The following is a 24751-nucleotide window of genomic DNA, read 5'->3' as shown; positions in this document are numbered from 1 at the left end:
TTCTATGTAGATCATTATTACACTTTACAGTGGCCACCTATTTCTAGAATTCCTTCTTGAAGACTCAACATAGGTGGCACCTTCAGAATCTCTGAACCCACCAATTTTTTGTGCTTCCACCTTATTCCCTGTCATTGCAAGAACACTATTATATTAAAATGACCTGCTCGGGGTTTCCCTAGTGGCACAGTGGTTGAGAGTCCCCCTGCTAATGCAGGGGACACGGGTTTGTGCCCCGGTCCGAGGGGATCCCACATGCCGCGGAGCGGCTGGGCGCGTGAGCCATGGCCGCTGAGTCTGTGTGTCCGGAGCCTGTGCTCCGCAACGGGAGAGGCCACCACAGTGAGAGGCCTGCGTACCGCAAAAAAAAAAAAAAAAAAAAAAATGACCCACTTATGTAGCCATTCCCCTCTCCTCCCAACTAGCCTGAGATTCCTGAAGACAAAGACCACGTGTATCTTCCAGACACAGTTTCTAACAAAGAGTAGGCTCACCATATTCACTAATTCAGTCACTCACTCAACAAATACTTATGGAGTAGCTGCTACAGGACAGACATTATTCTAACTGCCATGGATTCTAATTGCTATGTGAAATAACAAAGCCCCTGTTCTCCTAAAGATGACATTCAAATACAGGAGACAAATAATAAAGACACAACAAACACCTAGCGAAATGTCAGATGATAAACGAATAAAAGTAAAGCAGTCTAAGGGGACAGTGAATGGCTGGGGCAGGGGTTGCTGTTTTAGGTATTTTAGGTAATCAGTGACGATTAAGGCGTTCCCTAACTGAAGTGAGAGAACAAACAAGTTGGTCCCTTGAAGGGGAGAGAGTGACGCAGAGCGGGTGGCGTGTGGGAGGAGCAGTGAGGCACCAGCATGGCTGCAGCAAGGGGATGGGAAGTTCACAAGTGCAGTCAGGTGGCCAGTGCCCACATCGAGCGGAGCTCTGCAGGTCACGCACGAGCCACTGCAGGTTTCTAAAGCAAAGAAAAACAATCCAGTGGACATCTTTAAGAAAGAGGACTTTAGCCCACAGCCGCCACATTTTGGGGGAAAAGATGGCCCGGGGATCGAGGTGTGGGAGAAGGCGACAACGGGAGAGTTGAAACAGGAAGACCCGTTAGGAGGCTACCACAATAATCTAAGTGAAAAAGGATGGCAGCTCAGACAAGCACGGTGGCAGTGGTGGCGAGACTGGGATATGTACAGGCAGCACCAACTGAATGTGGGGTGGGAGAGAGAAGGAAGAAAAGGTTTGTGGTGTGAGTAGCCGAAGGATGGTACTGCCGCTGCCCGCTGCCCGAGAAGAGAGAAAGGATGGGGACGGGGGTGCCCTCCAGTCTGAAGCATGTGAAGTTCCAGGTGCCTCTTGGACACCCCAGGGAGATACTGAAGGGCTGAATGTAGCTGAGTCACCAGGAGCTCGGGGGTGAGGTCCAGCTGGAGACCTAAATCTGGGGGCATCAGGACGTATTTAAAGCCCAAATGGGCTCATCTAAGTGCCTACAGAGGAGAAGGAAAAGGCCCCAAAGCCAAACCCTTGGACATACCAGCATTCAGAGGTAGAGAGGAAGAGGCACATCCAGGCTTCCACCCAGGAGATGGAACAGCCAGTGTGCTAGAGGAAAACAGGAAAATGTGCAGGCCAGAAAGTCAAATTTTAAAAAGGGTTTTAGGAAGGAATTGGTCACACTGTCAAATATTACTGATAATTAAAGAAAGAAGATTCAAAATTTGACTATTGGAGTTGACAACACGGACGTCATAGATGATCTTGAGAAGAACAGTTTTCATGGAGAAGAGAGATAAAAGTCTGACTAGAGTGAATTTAGTAAAGAAAAGACGATAAACTGGAGACAACAAGTATATGCAACTTTTTCAAAAAGTAATAAAGGGAATCAAACGGTGTGATAGCTAGGTGACATGGAATCATGAGAAATATTATAGCATGTGCATTGGTGGAAAGGGAAGAGGGAGAAGAAGAAGTTGATAATACAGTGGAGAGGGGAAATAATCACAGAGTAATGTCCTTAAGGGCATAAGAGGGGCTGGATGGGGTCCAGGGCCCATGTAGAGGGGGTGCCTGAGAGGGGACTGGACAGCTGAGTCTTTATAACATTCAATGTTTACGGAACTGAACTACCCTTAGGTTGAACTACCCTTAAGATATTTCTTAGAAAAAGAAGGCCCACTAATTCAGGTTTCTAGAACACCATACAGAAACTCCGACATTAACCTGGCTTCAGGAAGCTAACACTCAAGTCTTATTTCAGGACAAGCTTACTATGCTTCTTAAGAAGGATGTACCCAGACGTGCATGCATTATCTGTGGTACAATAAGAAATATATTTCTTCTGCGTCTCTGGTTCCCGGCACAGAGCTCCTAAAACCCTTGGAATTTCCTGAGTAACAGGACTGCCTTTTGTTATTCATAACAAGCCCCTTCTGCCCACACCTGAGTTTACACTAATGAAGTGACTCATGGTGGGACCCCTAAGTAGCTTCAGGCTGGGGACTGGTCACCAGAAAGACCAAACACATGATCAGAGGGTGGGTACTTTCAGCTCCACCTCCCCAGCTCCAGGAAGGGGATGGGGGCTGCAGATCGGGTTATAAAGACTCTTCAACAAGGAGATTCCGGACCTTCTGGGTTGAAGGCACTGATGTGCTGGGAAGCTGGCCTGCCCAGAGAGGGCAAGGAAACTCTGCACCCCTCTTCCCCTATACTTTGCCCTACGTATCTCTTCCATGTGGCTGTTCCTGAGTTGCATCCTTTACAATAAACCAGTAAATGTGAGTGTTCTGAGTTCTATGAGTCATTCCAGCGAAGTACTGAACCTGAGGGGGTAATGGAAATCCCCAAATGTGTAGTCAGCTGGGTAGAAGTGTGGGTGGCCTGGGCACTCCATTTTTCACTGGCATCTGAAGTGGGGGCTGTCTTGTGGGGCTGAGCCCTTGACCTCTGGGACCGGCAATAACTCTGGGTAGTTAGCACCAGAACTGAATTGTATCATTAGACACCCAGCTGGCATCGGAGAATTGGTATTGGAAATAACCATACCTTTGGTATCAGAAAACACACAACATCTGCTCTTGGGCCACTGGGGAATAAAACAAACAGGTGATAAGGGACCATGGGAATTGATGAGAGCAGTGAATGTCTCAATGCTGAAATTTCAAGCCATCAGGTTTAAGGAATAAGAAAATAAGACTACCAAACTGCACTCTCTTAAAAATAGACACAGCGAACCACAGACCCAAAAAGCAGAAAACATGGGAGAGGGGAGTTCACACACAGCAAAAGTGGGTCTATTTGCTTCCCAAATCATAATCACCTGAGGAGAAAGATCAAAGCCACGTACAGCCAAGGAGTTAAGAGGCATAAACAACTGAACACAGAACAAATAATTACCTTAAAAATAAAACAGCTACATGGTAAATTCATACACTAATGAGGGATCATTCAAATTTTACTTAAAACCGTTCAGAAGCACATTTATAAAAGAGAAATGCTCAGTGACTGAGCGTGAGTGCAAAGGAGCCAATACTGGAAATGTAGGTCTACACACGTTCTCTTCCCCAAGTTCAGACAAGCCACTCTGTCCCCATGCTTGGATCAGGGAACACGAAGGTGCCAGGGAGGAAGCCCCCTACTCCATGTTCATGCCAACCCCCAGTGCCCACCGCTGCTTTACAAGGCCGTCTCCAGTCCAGTTCAGCTTTTCGGGAATTGCTTGGCATCCACACTCCCAGCTCAGCCGGGAGTCATGACTGGCCTCGGAGCCTCCCTCCCGCCCCCCTCACTCTTCAGTCACTCCCACCGGGTTCTATGGGTTTGCCTCTGAAATGTCCACCCATTTCCAGATGAGACTCTGCCCTCTTCCCTTCTAGTCTGGATTATTGCCAAAGCCAACCAGATCCCTAAACTTCACTGTCCTTGAGTTCCTCTTCCCCTGGGGCTCCTGAACAGTCCAAATCTCAAGGCTGACCTTATCTCTCCTCCTGCTGCTTAAAACTGCAAATCCTTAGCACACAAGCCATTTGTGACCCAGATCTGCTCTTCCTCTTCTACCATATATCCCCCTTCCCAGCTTGCATCCTGCATTCCAGCCTCTGGGAACCACAGGAATTGAGATCACGGACGGGCCATGTCGTATCTCTGGGTCTCCCCTTCGGTTCTTGGCACACGCCGTTCCCTTGGCCCAGAACGCTCCTCCTTCCGCACTTCACACGGCTCGCCCCCTCACCCCCCCAGGACACGACTGGAGTATCACCATCTCAGTGAGGCATCCCTGGCCACCCTACATCAAACGATACACCGTGGAACCCTCACCCTCACACAGTCCTTCTGTGCCCTCGTCACCATCTCCAGCACCATTTAGTTTATTTCCTTCTCTGGTTTATGGTCTCTCCCCCTGCTAGGATGTAAGCTCAAAAGGGCCAAGATATTTGCCCAGTACCTGCACTCATGCCTGGTACTTGACAGGCACTCAAATAACAACTGCTGAACCACTGGATCAACACTATTCCCCCTGCTGGGGAAATTATCTCCTGGGCCTAAACCCTATTCCTCATCTATGTGGCAAATTCATCCTTCAAGACTCCCACTGTCCCATCCCCCAGCTCCTCAGGCAGGGCTGAACACCCTCTCCCTGGCACACCCACAGCACCTGATCCACGGGGACCACACTCAGACACCTGTGAGGACAGGGGGCACTACTGATGATTATGCTGATACAACAGGAGCGACGGACTGTCCAGGGCGGGCCTGGACACATGGGCACTCTGAGCTCCCACCTTGTTCACGGCAGTTCTCTCTTCTCCAGTTGTTTGCTCACTGGTCTGTTTCCCACACGAGGCTGTGAATCCTTAGGGATGAATAATTTTTGTATCCCCAACACCTCACACATACTGTAGATGCTGAATAATGTTGATCAAATGAATGAACAATCACTTCTGCTCGAGGGTTTGGATCCCTGAGACAGGCTGGAGCGGGTGGAAAGTACACCTAGACAGTGAGGACAGCACAAGCCCCCTTCCTGGGGCTGGTCCTCCAGGGCCTGCTTCCCTTGCGTGGATTTCTGTCCCATGACAGCCCCAGTGCCCACTCTTGGTTCCCCAGTCTCCCAAGGATGGGCCCCCTTGGAAGCCTTACTGCACTCTGTTTCTATTACTCCTGGCTTTGCTGATTTCCCCAGACTGGATCAGGACCAGTATTTGCCGGGCCCTGTTTAGACAGACTCCCACACAGTTCCCTTCGACCCACCCATCCGGTCCTACTGCCACACAAGTCCCAGCACCAGACCACAGCAGTGAGTCTTATTTCAACAACAAAGGGGGCACCCCTCCCCTGAACACACCCCCTCTAGACAGCACTCCTCACGTGGGTGCCAAGTGCAGATGAAGTGTTAGGCTAACGCTTTTCAGGGCTGAGGCCTCAGTGCCACTCCTTTGGATGAAATGGATCTCTTCCAGAAGGCTGCAGAATTTCTCAGGGCCTGTGGAAGTCCTGTAACATTCTGGCAGGAAGCAACCTATTTTGTCAAGAATCCCTTTTTTCCCCTTAATATGATACACCAATGAAATAATCATGTATGCTGGTATGCACGTGTGCTCGGCTCTAGGAATTGCCTTTTCAAAATAAACTTTGAAGTCTGAGATGTGCATTTTTCTGAGAAGTGATAAAAATTCTAATTAGGGATCTAGAAATTAGGATTCTGAGACTTCTCAGACATACAAAAACACTTTTCATTAATAAATGTATTCTTCTATCACAATGATTTTCATGGTAAAAACATTATGGTAGTATAGAACCAACCTTCCAACTTTAATTTTAAAAGTTCATAATCTGAAAGAGAAATTAGGTGAGGCCCCTTTCTGCCAAGAGTATATATTCTGAAAGACACTGTTTTGAAAATAACTCCCATAAAGCAACAGACTGAGAATAAAAGTTTGAGAGTTAAAGGCAGGAAGTTCAGTTCATGGAGCTTCATAAAATCTGATTCAGTGCGAAGCCCAGACGTGTCTCTCAGCATGGACCCAGCTTCAGGAAGCTTCAATTTAACACCTATCCTTCACTACCACATTGCATCGCACTGCTAATAGGAATCAATCTCTCTCATCAAGAAGTCTTCTCATCCACATTTGTCCAGAATCCAACAAGTATGTGCCAAGACAGCAAATACGGTGGCTGCCTTCTGCTTATTCTGACCCATGACAGTCGTGCAGAAAGGAAAAGGGGCAATATGAACTCTTTTTGAGATGGTGGCATTCCACATGAGATGTTCACTTAAGGTATCCCAACTAAAGAGTAAGACGGAGCTCAGATGCCCCCCTGCACACGTTACTCATGTGGATTAGAGACGTACACAGATGCAGAGCCTTCCAGATCACAACCTATGGGCTACTGACTTAAACTACCTGAGAGAACATGACTTAGAGGTGCTTTATAAGAATACTATTTAAATTCATTTTGTTTTTCACAAAAGCTTCCCTCCCTTTGCTCTACCTTTTCCCCCCTAACCAATGGTTTGAACAATCTTGGTTTCTGTATACTTAAGTTTGAGGATTGTCTCCCTCACGAAGACAGGAATTTTATCTGCTTTGTTCAACTGCTGTATGTCAGTGCCTAAAAGAAAGTCTGGCATATGGTAAGCTCTCGATAAACATTTGCTCAGTAAATGAGTAACTTCCCTAAAGCAAAAAGTAGAAAGAATGCTAGATGGGAAAGCATAAAACCCTTTTCTGCAAGTGGTTTTCTGGGAGGGACTGAATCCATAGAAGGCTCCGCTCTTCCAAAAAGGAAATGAGGGAAATAATACAAAAGTCTCAGTGACATCACATCAACACACAAACACACAAACACACACACACACACACTCCTTCTCACTTTCCTTGAGAAAGAACTTTAACACCCGGTTGTACAAGCAACCTCTATGAGAGTTCAGAATCTAGCTGTCATAAAAGTTCTCAAAACAAATAAAATTCTACTCACAGAATTTCAACTCCGCTATAGAGGAAAATACTGATAACAAGAAAAGGGACAACACCTGGGGCTTCTGCCCTAAACCCTTATCCTAAGCTCTGGACACCCAACCCCAGCACTGGCACATTTTGAGATATAGTCAGAAATATTTTTTATAACATGTATCTGGTTCACCCTGAATGGAATAAAATAACACGATCAACAAGGACTCAAAACACACAAGCTTTCTAGCAATGTCATTCTCTGGGCACTAGTATCTGGTCCTGCAAAATCAACTGTCATAAAATTAGGGGTCAGAGGTTCCCTAGAGACAGGGGGTCACATCTGGACAACTGACAGGAACATATTCCAAATCCTCCCATTAATCACTTGTCCATTTTTAGGTGAGAATAGCCAGAAATTTTTCAAGGCCTTAAGACATTTTTCTCAGTTTTTAGAATTTGTTGCAAGGCTTTTCGTTTACTGAAATGGAAAGACATCTTGCTTCTAACAGTGCTTTCGTAATGCCTGCGTAATATGGCCACCACACCATGTCTCAATCTGCGAAGGACACATTTCAGCTCACTCCTGGGTCGTGACTACCGGGAAGGATTGGTGGTGGGGCACTTTTCCTTTTAGCAGCATGTTCCCTTCAACACACACTGCATATAATTAGATGGGAAGTGCTCTGCATCAGGAATAAATCGAACCTGAACACTCAGTGTTGAAGAACACTATAATACTTTAGTCTACTTTTTTATAAAAATGAAAAAAAATTCTCATTACACTGCATGAAGTTTTGAATAAACGCAGCAAATAGCATGCGAAGAATACTCTGATTTCCTTGAGTTGTCAGAGATGAGATAGTACAAGTAAAATGTAATGAAATATTATTTAAAACCTCTTTTGTTCTCTTGTTATTGAGCTCTTGAGAGAAAAGCACTGAAAGCACCACAGAGATGCACAGGATAAAGTTCCTGGTCTATAGAAGCTTCTATCTCATTAAAGATGACACGGAAACACAATTAACCACAGTAAGAAAGGTGGTGTGCCAGATCACATGAGTGGTTCTGAGAACTCAGAGGCAGGAACAGTCACTGGTGGGTTAGTCTGGAGCTGATCAAGCCTTTAAGACAGAACCTAGGAGACAGGCGGGATGTTAAGAGTAGAGTTGGGGTATGAGGTGGGAGAGGCAGAAAGGAAAAGACATGGAAAGCTGCGACTCAAAAGGAGGTTCCACGAAGGCATGAAGCGGTGTTTAGGCTGGAGAGGACGAAGAAGGCTGGACTGCCAAGAGCCTGAACGGTAAGCCAAGGAACCTGGAGTTCACTCAAATAGTAATGGGGAGCCCAGGAAGGTTTCCGGGAATAGCATGATGTGGTTTTAGGAAGATCCATCTGAGGGTGATACACTCTATCTAGTGCTGCAAGATGAAAAGGCAATCACCCAAGGGAAGGCCAGTGGATTTGGTAACTAAAATATCAGAAGGTGTTTGTCACCGTGCTATTCTGAGTGGAGGGAGAGTAAATAGTTCAGTTATCTCCCTTATCTCTCTCCCCTATCATTCTTTCCCATCCCTGACGTTAGGCAGTTCTCCATGAACGCAGTTACTGAGAGGTCTGAAATGTACTGTACGAAGCCCTCACTGGGGTATTTAAGAAAAATTCCTTATGTGCAAAATATTTAAAAATCATGCTGGAAAGACACAGCTTACACAATTAAAAAGGTAAACAGTATCATCTATGCTGCCCAGCAGGGCCCTCATTTCTCTGGGCAAGCCACCCAACGTTATCACGCTCAAGGTGTAGCTCCAAACATACGGGGGACAGGAATCCAGAGAAGGGAATAGAAGAGGTATGACAACAGAAAACCATTTTTGAAAAGGAACATAGATAAGAAGCCACTGTTTATCTTCATTTTATTCATTTATACATTTCTGCTGTCTGAGTCACGTACTTAAGTAGAATGTAAATATTTTTCAATTGTCTGAAATCTAAAGAAAGATAATTTCTGGACACCTTCAAAAACACATGAGTTATGAGGGAAATATCTGGATGGTTTTGCAGACTAACAGTGAACAACAGGTCAAATGAAATTCCAAATGTAATCTGGGGTTAATTAATCAGCAATTTTCAAGGTACTTGGTTCGAGCAGCTGCTTAAGTTCTTTTTTTTTAAACATCTTTATTGGAGTATAATTGCTTTACAGTGGTGTGTTAGTTTCTGCTTCATAACAAAGTGAATCAGTTATACATATACATATGTTCCCATATCTCTTCCCTCTTGCGTCTCCCTCCCTCCCACCCTCCCTATTCCACCCCTCTAGGTGGTCACAAAGCACCGAGCTGATCTCCCTGTGCTATGCGGCTGCTTCCCACTAGCAATCTATTCTACGTTTGGTAGTGAACATATGTCCATGCCACTCTCTTTGTCACAGCTTACCCTTCCCCCTCCCCATATCCTCAAGTCCATTCTCTAGTAGGTCTGTGTCTTTATTCCCGTCTTACCCCTAGGTTCTTCATGACCTTTTTTTTTTTTTCTTAGATTCCATACATATGTGTTAGCATACGGTATCTGTTTTTCTCTTTCCGACTTACTTCACTCTGTATGACAGTCTCTAGGTCCATCCACCTCACTACAAATAACTCAATTTCGTTTCTTTTTATGGCTAATATTCCATTGTATATATGTGCCACATCTTCTTTATCCATTCATCTGATGATGGACACTTAGGTTGCTTCCATCTCCTGGCTATTGTAAATAGAGCTGCAATGAACATTTTGGTACATGACTCTTTTTGAATTATGGTTTTCTCAGCGTATATGCCCAGTGGTGGGATTGCTGGGTCATATGGTAGTTCTTTTTGTAGTTTTTTAAGGAACCTCCATACTATTCTCCATAGTGGCTGTATCAATTCACATTCCCACCAGCAGTGCAAGAGTGTTCCCTTTTCTCCACACCCTCTCCAGCATTTATTGTTTGTAGATATTTTGATGATGGCCATTCTGACTGGTGTGAGATGATATCTCATTGTAGTTTTTTTTTGTTTTTTTGTTTTGTTTTGTTTTGTTTTTTTGCAATACGCGGGCCTCTCACTGTTGTGGCCTCTCCCGTTGCGGAGCACAGGCTCCGGACGCGCAGGCTCAGCAGCCATGGCTCACGGGCCCAGCCGCTCCACGGCATGTGGGATCTTCCCGGACCGGGGCACGAACCCGTGTCCCCTGCATCGGCAGGCGGACTCTCAACCACTGTGCCACCAGGGAAGCCCTCATTGTAGTTTTGATTTGCATTTCTCTAATGATTAGTGATGCTGAGATCCTTTCATGTGTTTGTTGGCAGTCTGTATATCTTCTTTGGAGAAATGTCTATTTAGGTCTTCTGCCCATTTTTGGATTGGGTTGTTTGTTTTTTTGTTATTGAGTTGCATGAGCTGCTGTAAATTTTGGAGATTAATCCTTTGTCAGTTGCTTTAAAGTTCTTTTTTATTCAAATTGGAACCAAATTCTTGAAGAGTTATGATTAGAATGCATCAAAACCTTGAAATCATCTTATCCTATTATATCACAAAGATCCTATGAGAGAAGGTCAGGTTGGGTTTTAGTAGGGAACCTAGCTAGCACTGACCCTGTTTCAGATGCTGTCAAAGATGGACACTCACAAAGAATAATGCAGGAAAATGCATTAAAGGAAGTGGAAATGTCCCACCGTGGAGGACAAAGTGGTAAGGAAGAGCCTGTTAAAATGTCGGAAATGTGTCCCACATATCTCATTATTACATTAATTATTATATTTATCACTGTTAATAGCAACAGCTGTCCATAACGACAGATTCCTTGCTAAGCACTTTACTTATATCAGATAATTATATTTTCTAAATATCTACTAGATAGTTATCCCTCACAAAAATCCTATGAGTTAGTAATTATTTTCCCATTGTACACAACAAATTACTTAATTTATGAGTTGAAGTTTTTTCAAGTAATTTGCTCAAGATGACATGGTTTGTAACTGGAAAATCTGGGACTCAAACCAAGTCCTGTTCAATATATTTTGAACACTTACTTTCAGGTGCTAAGAATATTATGGTGAGCAAAAGCTGGCATGGCGGGTGAAGCTGACATGAATCAAATAATCCCATGAAGAAATGTTTAACTGTAACTGTGACAAGAGCAATAGATCTGACCTTGGCAAGGAGGGGGTGAGGGATGGACATTTCTTCCTTGAGGTCTAATGCAATCTAAGATCTAAAGGAAGAACAGGAGTTGCCTTGGGGAAAAGGGAGGGAAAAGCATTCCAGGCAGAAGGCACAGAATGTGCAAAGATGACGTGGTGGGAAGGAGTGTGCTGAGGACTGAAAGAACAAAGTGAGGTGGGGAGGGAGCTGTGATATGAATCTAGGGAATTCAGATTTATTAGATGAGACTGTACCTTTCACCCCATGCACAATGTTTTATAGATCATGGTAAAAAGATTCTGTCTTTATCTTAAGCACACTGGGAATTTATTTTATTGCTGGTGTGGTGTTTTTCCCTTGGGGGGTAAGGGGTGAACTTGGGTAGGAGTGCTATGCAGCCTCTTATAGGAATCTTTCAGGAACAGGGATAAAAGTGGATATTCCACAGCATGAATTTCTATGTTCTAGGATGGACATCTATTATATATCTAAACAACCCCAAAGTGGAGATTTAAGCTGAAAATGGAAGAATGGCATGTGGTCTCTGGAAGCAAACTGAGGCACAGCTAAGTTATCCTGGAGGGTCCAGGATGCAGGAACACAGGCAACCCAAAGGTAGCAGAATACAACTGCACAGTAAGAGGCCATAAGAAGAAAACGGTGGAACCCATTTCCAGCTGAGAGGCACAGCAGATGACTGTTTTCACACCTCTGCTCCCGACCCACGAGCTTTGATAAATGACTTATTTCTCTGAGACAACTTCCCCATTTGTAATGATACCTTCCTCACAGGATTATTTTGAGAATGATGTGAGTTATAATACATGGAAAGTATGTAGAGAAGTACCTGCACATAGTAAGTATTCAATAAATACAAGCCATTACTGTTACTGTTATCATTAATGCTATTATTGTAAAAGATCATAATTTGCGGTAAGCAGTTAAGGAAGGGAAAACATCTGTAAATATATCTCTGAGACAACATGTTCTCAAACTTGCACATACATATGAATCACCTGGAATGCTTGTGACAAATGTAGATTCCTGGCTTGTTAGAGGTAAGGCCTAGGAAACTAGGTTTTTCCTGAGCTCCTGGGGAACTCTGACATAGCTGATCTAAGCATTTGAGAGGCATGGCTTCAAGGCCTAGAATTTAAAATAAATATTAAGGCATCAAATAAGGTTATTTCATTGCAGAGACTTTAACTATAGGGATAACTTTATCAAACAAATTTCAGATTTTTTTTTGAATTTTAGAATTTTATTTTTTTATACAGCAGGTTCTTATTAGTTATCCATTTTACACATATTAGTGTATATATGTCAATCCCAATAGATTTTATTTTTGTTAAGGCAAAATGAAACAAGTTCACTTGCAAAACCTACTTCTAGGAGAAAACTGAATAATCAGAATCCGCTTGATTGGTAAAATACTGTGTTTAGTTTTTAATAACCATTTTTACAAATTATTTAAATCTTTAGTTCCAAACAGTCCAAAAATGTCACTGTATGCTCCACTATCAAAAGAAACTAAAATAAACATCTGGACAGTGGTATGTATATTCTTTAATTATTAGATTTATTTTCTAGCAAAAATAATAGAGCCCATCTTCAATCATACAGAGAAAATTCTTCTCTGCTAGGACACAACTAAAACTCTGCAGATTCGTTCACTTTAGTTCAGGGTTTCTCAACCTCAGTACTGTGTAATTATTGTAGGTTATTATTTACAGGAATTATTTACAATAACAAGTGACCTCAGAAAAATCAAACAAGTGACTAACTTCAGGGAGGGTGAAATCATTGGCTTAATGTACACATCTGGTGAACAATGTCCATGAATATTATAAACTGCAGGGATTACTTATTCCTTTTCCTCAGAAACTATTACACAACCCAACACTTGGGATCTTTCTTGACCCAACAAGAGCATGAAAATGCTGCTTGGGCTCTTTATAATAACAAACAATGACCATTCCTGTTTTATTTGAAAAAATAATTAGCAGCAGCTGCTACTTACACAGAATTTTTAACAGAAGATACTTTACATGCTGAACCCAAATATTTCAGAACTTAAAGAGCCTGAGGCCAAATGAAATATTCTGTCTTTTTTTTTTTTAGTTTAAAATAAGGCATAACAATTAACTTCCACATTCCTTCATCTAATTTTTAAAAATGACTAAAACATTTTTCCTGAGACTCAAAGGAAACAGCTGGACACATCTGTCAACTAGACAGCTCTGGAGTGAAAGAGAAACTTAATGCTTTAATACCATACTTACATGTGTGGGCTCAGTTCATAAAAATTTCTGTTCCTGTAATCTTCCACTTTCTCTGGTGAATAAATGGGCAATGACCGGTATGGGTTAACAGATATAACCACACTTCCAATGTACGTCTGCAAAAGAAAGAATAAAATATACCCATTTTAACATCTTAAGTCTTAATGTTGCATGGTTTCATCCTTTTAAAAACACTAGTTCTACGGCCTGACCACTCATTTTATACTTTTCAAGAATATTTCTAAAGACAGATGGTCAATAATGTTTATTCATTTTGCTGATAAATGGAGAGCATAGATTTATACATTGAAAATATCTTTCAAAATAAATCTCTAGATTAATTCGTGACCCTGGATAAGAGTCCTCCAAAGCCCTGTCATACTTGCCAAAAATTTTGTCACCAACCACGGCTAATTGTGAGCAAGAGCTATGCCTTCCCCGATTCCGAGTAGAACTGGTGTTTCCCTCTCTCATCTTTATCCTCCTATTTCAGTCTACAGTAACCCAGCCTTCCCCTCCTCCCTACCCATACCCATACCTATCCAATGGGGCCTTGACTTTGGCACTGTCCTTACACAGCCTGTCCATCTCTACAATGGGCTCCGACCACATACAATTCAATATTAGAGTCACAGTTATCCCTTGGGTATTCAAAGAAAATCATTTCATGTTATATCTAGTGGACTTTAATCTCAGAATTTAAATGTACTTGCTGAAAGACAGTACATTTCATGTTGAATTTAAATTTAATGTAGAATTTAAATGTACTCTCAGAGGGATTAATGCTCCTATTTTAACAGACAGTAACACTCTCACACTGCAAACCAGAACACTAGTTATCTTCCTTTCCATTTCGATCTTAAATTCCTGGCAGCAAGACCAGTGTTGGTTTAGGTCATTTTGTACAAAGACTAGCGCAATGCCACAAGCAAAAGTCACTTAACTGTAACTCATCTTAGCTCCACTTTTCCTTTCAGTTTCAACATTATAAAGATGGCTGGGGGGGTGGTGGAAGGGGGATGCTAACAAACATATGTCAGTGATAAAAAGCTTTTTTAATAAAAAGGTGAAAAAAAAAAAGGAAAGAAGAAAGAAAAAAGTCACTTCCAACTTTCCAGGGCCATGCAAAAAAAGGTGACATTTTTAGAGCAACAAGTTTTTCCAGTATTGTCACCACTGGATTCAAGCAGATTGTCAGATCAAACAGTATAGAAAAGAGAACAGCAGAAATGTTCTGATTTTTTTTTTTCAACACATGGGTCACAATCATTTTAATTATAAGATTTTTTCTCCCAACCTGGAAAACTGAACAGGTCATTTTTATACCTATTTTCATCCTATAAGAATACAATCTTAGCAAGAGTACATAAGACTGCTGCTGTAAAGAAAAACTCTCAGCTCCCATGCAATTAGGGTTATCTATTTCTGACACCCTAGCACTAAGGACCCAACTAATCTGGCCTGACAAGCAACGAGTCCAAATGTCTTAACTTATTCCATTTAGATAAGACTCTTCCAGAAAGGTTTCTTCACAGTCCAACCCACCTGGGCAATTAGATGGGAGATGCTAGAGACTGAATAACTGTCTGAACAGCTTATAACTAATAGACTAGAATTACTTAGATTGGTAGATATGAGAATACAATAATTGATTTATTCCTTTAATATCTGTTGATTGAAAGATCGGCCTTCTTTAGTAGAAAAGTACATGAATCTCCCTTTTTAAGGTAGTTTCTTGAATACAATAATTAAAATACATATTTGCTGTTAGCAGAGAAACCAGTTACCAAGTTGCTCTTTAAAACCAAATTTCACGGGCGGCTAAATTCTTGATGAAAATCTGCCTGTGTGGCATTCTTGCATGGAGAACAAACTCAGCTGCCTCAAACCCAAAATCAAAAGCCACACTACTAAGTTTTAAATTTCTCTTTGTTACTTGTGACTTTTGTACATACTGAATTGTGTGTGCTTTTCCCCCCAGCTGTTTTCCTATCACCTAGAACAGGGCTGGCCCATGAATAATGTCCCATAAATATTTAACTGAATGACTAATATGCACAGAATCCATTCATCACTAAGAACATGGATGGTACAAACCACTTTCACACAACTATTCTTCTGTTGAAATACAATACCGAGTACACTGCCATACAGTGCCTAATATTTTACTAAACCTATATGCCACGTGTAACCACCGAACAAACCCTTCAAGTATATCCTTCCCGCCTCGGGTTCCTTGTCCGACTGTGGTAGACTGTTTGCAAAGATGGCTGGAATAATTCCTACCACCCCTTTATGCAAAACCTTTGAAATGTGACTCTGCCACTCCTTCTATCAAGAGACAAAGTTTATCCTCCACCCCATCAATCTGGACTTGTCTATGTGACTGATTTGACCAAAGAGACATTATAAGATGAGATACAAGCAGAGGCTTGAGCATTTGTGTATTAGGATGCTGCCCCTCCCCCACCCTTATGACTGACACTAGAAGCCATGATGCAAATGAACTTGAACTAGACTGTTGGAGAGGTCACACAGAAAGACAAGGGCCTGAACTACACAGCCTGACAACCATCAGACACATGAGTGAGGCCATTCTAAACCATCCAGTCCCTGTTAGGCCACCAAATGCCTAAAGCCACATTCACGATCCCAGGTGAGACCAGCAGAAGTCATACCAAGCTGAACTCAGCCTATATTGCTATCCCAGAGAACTGTGTGCAAACAGATGGTCGCTGTTTTATGCAATTAACTGGGGGTGGAGGTTACACAGCGACAATTACCTTACCGATACACCAACACGGCTCAACAGGTAAGAAAAAGGACCAAGCAGGACAAGCTTTATCAATCTGAATAAGCAAACAGTAAAGGAAACTGTGCTCTCCCTCTCCATTCCACTTTATATGTTTCAGATATGCATCCTCTAATCTTGAACTTCTAGTAGGTTTGTCCCGTACTGTGTGATACATGCCCTTGCTGTTTATGGGTTTCTTCCTTGAAGGTTCCATGTGCATTAGTCAAAGATTTAAATAGTCCCACATCTGCCAACAGAACAACTCAAATGTTCATAGTCACAAGCCTCCTTTCTCTGAGACACAAAAGATACTCCTGGGGCTTCCCTGGTGGCGCAGTGGTTGAGAATCTGCCTGCCAATGCAGGGGACACGGGTTCGAGCCCTGGTCTGGGAGGATCCCACATGCCGCGGAGCAACTAGGCCCGTGAGCCACAACTACTGAGCCTGCGCGTCTGGAGCCTGTGCTCCGCAACAAGAGAGGCCGCGATGGTGAGAGGCCCGCGCGCCGCGATGAAGAGTGGCCCCCGCTCGCCGCAACTAGAGAAAGCCCTCGCACAGAAACGAAGACCCAACACAGCAAAAATAAATTAATTAATTAATAAACTCCTACCCCCAACATCTTCTTTAAGAAAAAGATACTCCTGGAAGCAGCTGATAGGCTGGGTGGAGTTTACAATCCTATTCCAGTTTTAGGCAGCTATCTACTCTACATTCAAGTTAACTGTAATAACAAATTAAACCTCCTTTCCAGGGAGCAGAACAATAGTGACCAGACAGTTCATTTTTACATCAATTAACATTTGGGCTTATAAATGATATACATCTGTCCCTCAGTATCCCTGGGGGATTGGTTCCAAGACCACCTGCAGAGACTGACCAAAGTCCAAGGATGCTCAAACAAGGATGCCTTCTATAAAACAGCATAGTATTTGCATGTAATCTACACACATCCTCCCTCTCGTGTACTTTAAATCATCTCTAGACTACTTATAATACCGTATACAATGTAAATGCTATGTAAATAATTGTTGGCTCATGGCAAATTCAAGTTTTGCTTTTTGGAACTCTCTGGAATATTTCCCATGAATATTTTTGATTTGTGGTTGATTGGATCTGTGGGTGAGGAACCCACAGACCAAGGGCTGACCGTACTTCATTATTTTTTTAACAAGAAACTGTATACAATTTAAAGTCAGTATTTTCTTATTGCATCATGCTCTAAAAAAGATCCTAAACTAAATCATTAAGTAACCACTGGAATAAAGAAGTTGGAGGTAAGACACAGTTTCTTAAACTTAAGTATGTGCATAAGAGAGCTGGGCATTACGTGTCCTTTTTATTCTGAATATGCCAAGGAGAAAAAAAACCAAAAAACAAAAGAAAGAAAAGCACTGTAAACTTTTACAAAAGGGAGCAGCAAAGAGGATCCGCCTCTTGTCCTCTAGAATTCCACTCACTCACTCGACTGGAAATAAGAGGTAGGTATGTACTGGGTCCAGCACCAATGAGTTACTGTGGACTCGGACGGTGCCAGTGAGAGAGCCCACAAAAGGCCTCCAGCAGCTTAGCTCATTCCCACCAGACCACTTCTGGGCTGCGCTCACATTCCACCTGGTCCCTATGTCCCAAATGGCTCACAGAGCAACTCCTACTGGAATCCGGAGCCTGCTCTTCTAGTAGGCTGATTACACCAAAAAGGACTCCTTTCTCATAACGGCAAAAACTACTTAGCAATTAGGTTCTATCTACCTTCTCCAACTGAGACAAGTGTGGCTCTCATGACCCTCAATGGATGGATGGATGGATGGATGAGCTCAATCAATGTACTTATTTCCTCAGTGGAAACAACCTCCTAGCCATCCCGGCCAACCTAGTTCACAACCTCCATGCTCCGGGCCCCCAGCACCCCAAGTCCTGAAGCGTGCACACCACCCTGACGACAGAAGGCCACCTCCACTCTCACCACCCTGCGGAACCAGCCTCTGACATCTAGGAGGGGAAAGGGAAGGGGAGGGGAGGGGAGGGGAGGGGAAGGGAGGGGAAGGGAGGGGAGGGGAGGGGAGGGGAGGGGAGGGGAGGGGAGGGGAGGGGACAAGAAGAAGAGAAAAGGAAAAGGGAAGAGGGAAAGGAAAGGCTCTACCTTTCTACAAATGGCATATTCAATTAACAAGTTTATCTTTCACTTCTCAAGGGCAGACATTAAACCAAGAATGTACAAACACTCCTAAGTCAAAACAACCTCTGTCTTCCTATTTCAGATATCTCTAGAATTCCAGAACAGATGCCTTGTGAATAACCAAATAATACTCGAGTGCTCCTACTGTGATTACAGTGAAAACGGAAGTCTTTTCTGGAGGTGGTCATCCAGCAACCGCCACTCTCCAGACCACAATCCAGAAGCCAGAGGAAAGGTCCCTGACAGATATATAACCCAAGGATCACGCATTTCATTCTATAAGAAAGTTCTTCCAGAACCCCATCCTCAGAGATTCTATTTCAATGGTCGGGAGAAGGGCCAGGCATCTGCATCTCGTACAGTCTCCCCGGAAAAAGAAACGTGTAACCAGAGTTTAAAACCACCGCTTGAGGGCTTCCCTGGTGTTGCAGTGGTTGAGAGTCCGCCTGCCGATGCGGGGGACGCGGGTTCATGCCCTGGTCCGGGAGGATCCCGCGTGCCGCGGAGTGGCTGGGCCCGTGAGCCATGGCCGCTGAGCCTGCGCATCTGGAGCCTGTGCTCCGCAACGGGAGAGGCCACAACAGTGAGAGGCCCGCGTAACACACACACACACACACACACACACAAAAACCACTGCTTGTAGCCTTCACCCTCAGGGCTCACAGGACCAGGTTTTACTTTCAAATGCAGCAACCATGCTAGTGTCGCTGTTGGTCTATCTTCTTTTTTACCTTCCCCTTTAAATTGTCCTATGTAATTAATTTTGTCAACATTTCAAGAACAAAAGAAAATTCTTCTGGCTACCCTTTCATTTCAGCCACATTTATAATAAACTTGGCATATGGCATCTCAGCACACTACAGAGAAACAGCGGCAACATCTGTAAATTGGGGCCTTCTCATGGCAGTATGTTTCAAATGTTTGACTATGACTCACTGTAAAAAATAAAATTTGCATCACAACCAAGTATGTGTGTTTGAGTGTGTATTTACATACACATATGTGCATACATATGTATGAAATAAGTTTCACAAAATCATAAATATCCTTATCATGTGCAATGTACTGATATACTTTGTTCAATTCTATTCATTACAAAATGTTTTAAAACTGCTGGTCCTAACCCACTAAATGGTTTTCATCACTTAATGGCTGAAGCTTGCAGTTTAAAAAATACTGCCACAGAGCACTTCTTAATATTTTCCTAGTTGTTGATGGCTTTGAGGGGCCAATGAAAGCTATGAACCTTCTTCCCCCAAAAAACACACATATAATATGCACATAAAAGTTTGCATACAGTTGATATACCAGGTTAAAAGCTCCCACCCTAAGCAAAGAAACAACGGCCACTAATGGAAAAAGAGACAGAAAAAGGATAAAAAAGAGAGACAGAGAAGGAAAGAAAGGAGTAAGGAGTGATCAAAATAATTCTAAAAGTATAAAAATGAAGAGTTGTTCAGAATAAGAGCCAACAGCTCCGCTCAGTGGGCCCTGAGTGCCTTATTACAGCACTGAGTCAGAACACAGCCTAACAATCAAGGGCCAAAATGAGACAGACAGTATTCTGTTTTCGACGACAAGGACATATGCAATAAATACATTTTGGAAAGATATCCAACCAAAAACACTTGTTTCAAGTTAAATAGTGAAGCACAGTTTTAATATTGTGTGCATCTCCATTATGCAGTACTGTACACACATTCCTCCACAAGGCCAGGTAAAGGAAACATTAGTACACAACAGAAAAGTCACAAGATTTTCACATCTTTCATATCATAGTTCTTCCCAGGGCAACATTAAGATCTTAAGAAGCCCTAACCCTGAAAGTTTATATTTCAACGAACTTGAAAATAAAATTATAACTAAACCATAAAATACACATAAGGAAATCCTATAATGACTTCTTTTCACCATGATGAGTACTTGGAGGCTTCTCTCCAAATATCAAATTCTTGCAAAATATTTGTAAAGCCCCTGCTCTGTTGAGACTCTAACTAGGCATCCCATCTGCCTATCTACCAGCTTCTTATTTTCCTCAGAATGACTTTTGGCGACTTGTTTACAAATCGTCACTGCAGTTTCTTAAAAACTCATCCCCAGAGTTATTAAAGTTCTGATATATAATATACACTGAAGCACCTTTTTAACTAAACTCTTCCTAAATCCCCATGAGGTAGAAATGAAGTCTCCATTTCAATGTCCATAACAATGGAGCACAAAGAAGTTAAGTGGTATGACCACATTATCTAACAAAAGTGGAATCAGGACCAGGAGCCAAGAATCTGTTCTCTTTTCATTAGAGCACACAAGCCATGCTGTCAGGCCTGGAAAGCTTTGGCAAAAAGTGGCCAAGAACACCTCATCACAGCAACTTGTGTTGTACAACGCCTTACCCGGGCGTCTTCGCCTTTGTATAATAGAGAGCTACTCTGTTGGGCAGAAGCCTCCCTTTTGACTATCTGCAGAATGCTGAAATCCTTACACCACCAGGAATAAACAAAAAAGAAAGGGGGAGAAAAGATCTTCTAGCTACAGGGAAATTTTTTTATCTCAACAGAAAAGAATTTTTTTTTTCAATGTTTATCCCAGCACATCAAGTTGTGCCTACCTCTTGAAGAAATGCAAGACGTTGTGTCACAATCATCCTTTAACTTCAGAGAAATGAATCAGGAAGGTAGCAATGCAACAGGTAATGTTTATTTAAATACCTCACTTAATGCTAAGTATTTAGTCTAAAATGTCATCAAAAAATATTCAAGAATGTGTTGGAGTTCTCCAAGTCCCAGTCTCCAAGCCATGTTTCTTTCACCTCTAAAGTAATAATAGTTCAAATCCAGGATGGATCAGGACTCAGGTAAAAATAACCCTTCACGTGGCTGCACAACCGCATTGATTTCCTTGACTGAATTTAGGCTACAACCATTTTAACAAGCAAGCAACAAATTTATCAAGAGCCTTCTTTAAGCAAAACATCATCTTAGGCATGGTGAAAATACAGGACACTCCTGTGGCCTGTGCCCCTGGGAGATTATAATAGAGCTTAGGAGGTGAGACTTTTATATCATAAAACATAAAATTTAAGGGTTAACCGCCCTAGGCACAAAAACAGATGCAACAGGATTTAAGTGATTCCTAGCTAAATGAGTGCATTAGTCTTTCTTTTCTTACTGCCTAAAGGAGTGCTTTGGGTTTAAACGAAGGAAAGGTCTGTCAACTGCAGAGGTCCAAGAACGCTCCGGAGAAGTCACAGGATTTGGGTAGGTCTAAAAGGATGGGCAAGATTTGGATAAAGTAACATTCCACCGAAGAGCAGCATATGAGATTCTGGTTTTTAGGTCATAGTTGAACCCTGCCCTTTTTAAAAATTTTTCGCTAGGATAGTTGTATTCTTCAAAATGTATTTTTTTTAAGTATGAATTGCTAGAGACTCAAAGCAGATATCTGTACACCCAGGTTCAACTGTAGCATTGTTCGCAACTGCCAAAAGGTAGAAGTAACCCAAGCGCCCACTGACGGATGAATGGGTAAACAAAGTATGGTGTACAGATACAATGGAATATTATTCAGCCTTAAAAAAAAAAGGAAATTCTACACAGGCTATAACATGGATTAAAACATGGATAGCAGCCTAAAGGCCCACCCAACCACATTTCAGACACAGGGGATAAAACAGCTTGCCTCAAGCAAAGACCTCCTGTGAGTAATAGCTTAGAAAGTAAGACTGGAATCAAATTTCAGACAGCCTCAAATGTCAGAGTGAGCAGTCTGAGCTTCAGTCTGAGAGCAGTTTTGAAGTAAAAGTCAGTGTGTGGGGTAAGGGGGGTTAGATGATGAAACTGACTGGACTTGAACCCAAGTCACCCCGACTTAAGTGTTTTTGAGCTCTTTGCTCAGATTCTAGGTCATACAGTATGACAAGGCTTCAAATGTATTTGAATTATTGTGTAAACCTTAGCTCCAAGTTATCTAGCAAAGTTTTTCAGTTTTGTGTGAACCTGGGCACATTACTGAACCTCTCCAAATCCCAGCTTCATCATCTGGACAAGGAGGACGATACTGGTTCCTCCTGTCTAATCTGAGGATTAAATGAGATTGTGCGTTAAAGCACGAACCGCCTGACACATACAGCAAGCATCTCATAAATGTTACCTACTGTGAGTTTGGCTCTACTGGAATTTTTGGCCACAGTAAATAGCCAAATCAGGACTCAAAAGCCTACAACACACGTTAGTATCTCAGCTAAATTCACGGAGGAGTCCTATGATGCTGAAGTCTTACCAAAAGCTCTCTGTATACAGGGAATGGATGAGTTATCAGAGGGGCACATGAGGTACGTATGGTCTTAATGAAGCTCGTAGGAAAAGCCTGGGATGCTGAGAAAACGGCTCTACAAGACAAGCTGGTGGAATCTTCAGAAATGACAACATGCTATTCAGTTCACACAGAGGAATTCACCCTCTTCTTGGGTCTCGGGTCCTGGGAATCTGATCACAAGACATCAAGACATTATGGGTCGCAGCATTTTAAATTTAGCCATCTGTAAGATTTCCCAAATTTCCCTGAAGAGGGCTTTTGTCTTAATTGTTTTTTTTTAAAGACACAGTTTGGTCTACCATACGCTCTGGTTGGTTTTTCAGACACAGTTCAAAATTGTGAAAAACTGCCTAAGTGAAAAATTACACACATAAGGTCAATCACTGATGTAGGCTTCTATCTGGGTCTTAAATCTGAAACAGTGGAATTCAGACATACACCTCACACCCCCATCTAAGAACAGATCTGTGATACATATAACCAATAACGACAGCCTAATTTTCACAGAGGAAGAAACTAAAGGCATTAGAAGGTTTTAAAGACTTGCTCAAGGTCTCACAAGTAGTAGCAGGAGCAGTTTAACGCCAAAGCTCTACACCAAGGTCTGTGATGCAAGAATAGAGAAGTACGATTCGTCAGGCTCTGTCAGCTGCTGGGCACAGAGATGCCCTCAAGTTACATCAAGCACTGAAGGTTTTACTGTGATAATCACATACCCAGGAACCCCCCGAGGAACCCATTACTGAGCTACAAGAAAAGCTGGGACCCAAAAGTGAGTGTGGATGGCTGTGGGGCCACATTATGGAACAAAGCAACACAAGTTTGTGAAGACCTCCTTTCCAGTCCCACTATCAATGTGCTCATCCCCTACTCACATGTCTGCTTCCTCTGGGCCTGCAACTGACTGGTCTTCTCACTTTCTACTCCAAAGCTGGCCTGTTGCAAAGACTCTTATTCACCGTCTCTGCCTACACACGGCCCATCATGGCCTCACCACATCATGACTCCTGGCGTCTGCTTCTGTTGATATTTTATTTTTTTCAGTATTTCTCAACTCAAAGTTTGAGGAGAGATTCAAGCCCTATTCATCTTTTTATCTATGCTGTGCTAAATCACTGGCCTTAGATCAGGCAAGTTTGTCAGGCAGGGTCCCTGTCAGTGTAGTCTGAGACATGCCTTAACTACCATCATATTATAATCCTTTGTTCCTGTGCTGCCAGTCATTTCAGACTATGAATTAAAGAACTATATATGAGTTCTATGCCACGCCGAAATACCGGCTAAAAATATCACTTCGGGCAGCCTTTATTTCAGAGCAGGATAACACAATACTACCTTATCTTCGTTGCTCTGTAAGGAACAAGTATTTTCCAAATATGTATCATTCTCTAGACCTAATAAGAGTCTCTTAACTAAAGGTACAGAGTGGTCCTGTGTTTCAGGTATGCTACCAGCTACAAGTCTTGAAAATAATATTATGTGGCTAATTGAAAGTAGCAATCCAACAAAAGTGAAATCTGTGTAATGAATACCAAAGTAGGAGGGGGTAGGGAAAAAGGGAGGGAGGGGAGAGGCAACGAGAGAGTCAGGGAAGGGGAGAGAGAGAAAATTCTAATTATAAGAAAAGCTCAGGGTCTGAAATCTTGAAGAAAAGTCATGCTGGGTTTCCAAGTTTTTCAGATGGTCATGTGGTCAGGTACTCCATTCCAACTATATGTCAAGCACCGGGCTAAAATGCCCCTTAGGGGCTTCCCTGGTGGCGCAGTGGTTGAGAGTCCGCCTGCCGATGCAGGGAACACGGGTTCGTGCTCCGGTCCGGGAGGATCCCACGTGCCACGGGGCGGCTAGGCCCGTGAGCCATGGCCGCTGAGCCTGTGCGTCCGGAGCCTGTGCTCCGCAACGGGAGAGGCCACGACAGTGAGAGGCCCATGTACCGCAAAAAAAATAAATAAATAAATAAAATAAAATGCCCCTTAATCTCCAAAACAACTCAACAAGATAAGCATCATGATACCTATTTTACAGATGAGAGAACTGACCCTC

At 42.7% G+C, this 24751-nt stretch overlaps 1 protein-coding gene across 4 annotated transcripts in view; it reads right to left on the bottom strand.

The window, feature by feature from the left end:
• Positions 1-24751, bottom strand: part of MYO1B (myosin IB) — a 182901-nt gene that overhangs the window by 117718 nt on the left and 40432 nt on the right. For all 4 annotated transcript variants that reach the window (XM_082841300.1, XM_082841301.1, XM_082841299.1 and 1 more), the window contains exon 3: positions 13425-13540. In XM_082841300.1, coding sequence (XP_082697426.1) covers positions 13425-13540 — 116 coding nt within the window. The remainder of the gene's footprint in view (positions 1-13424; positions 13541-24751) is intronic.

The sequence above is a fragment of the Leucopleurus acutus genome, assembly GCF_964270905.1.
Source record: "Leucopleurus acutus genome assembly, chromosome: 6".
Taxonomy (NCBI): domain Eukaryota; kingdom Metazoa; phylum Chordata; class Mammalia; order Artiodactyla; family Delphinidae; genus Leucopleurus; species Leucopleurus acutus.
The sequence above is the reverse complement of the archived record's forward strand: the minus strand, read 5'-3'. Positions and strand labels throughout refer to the sequence as shown.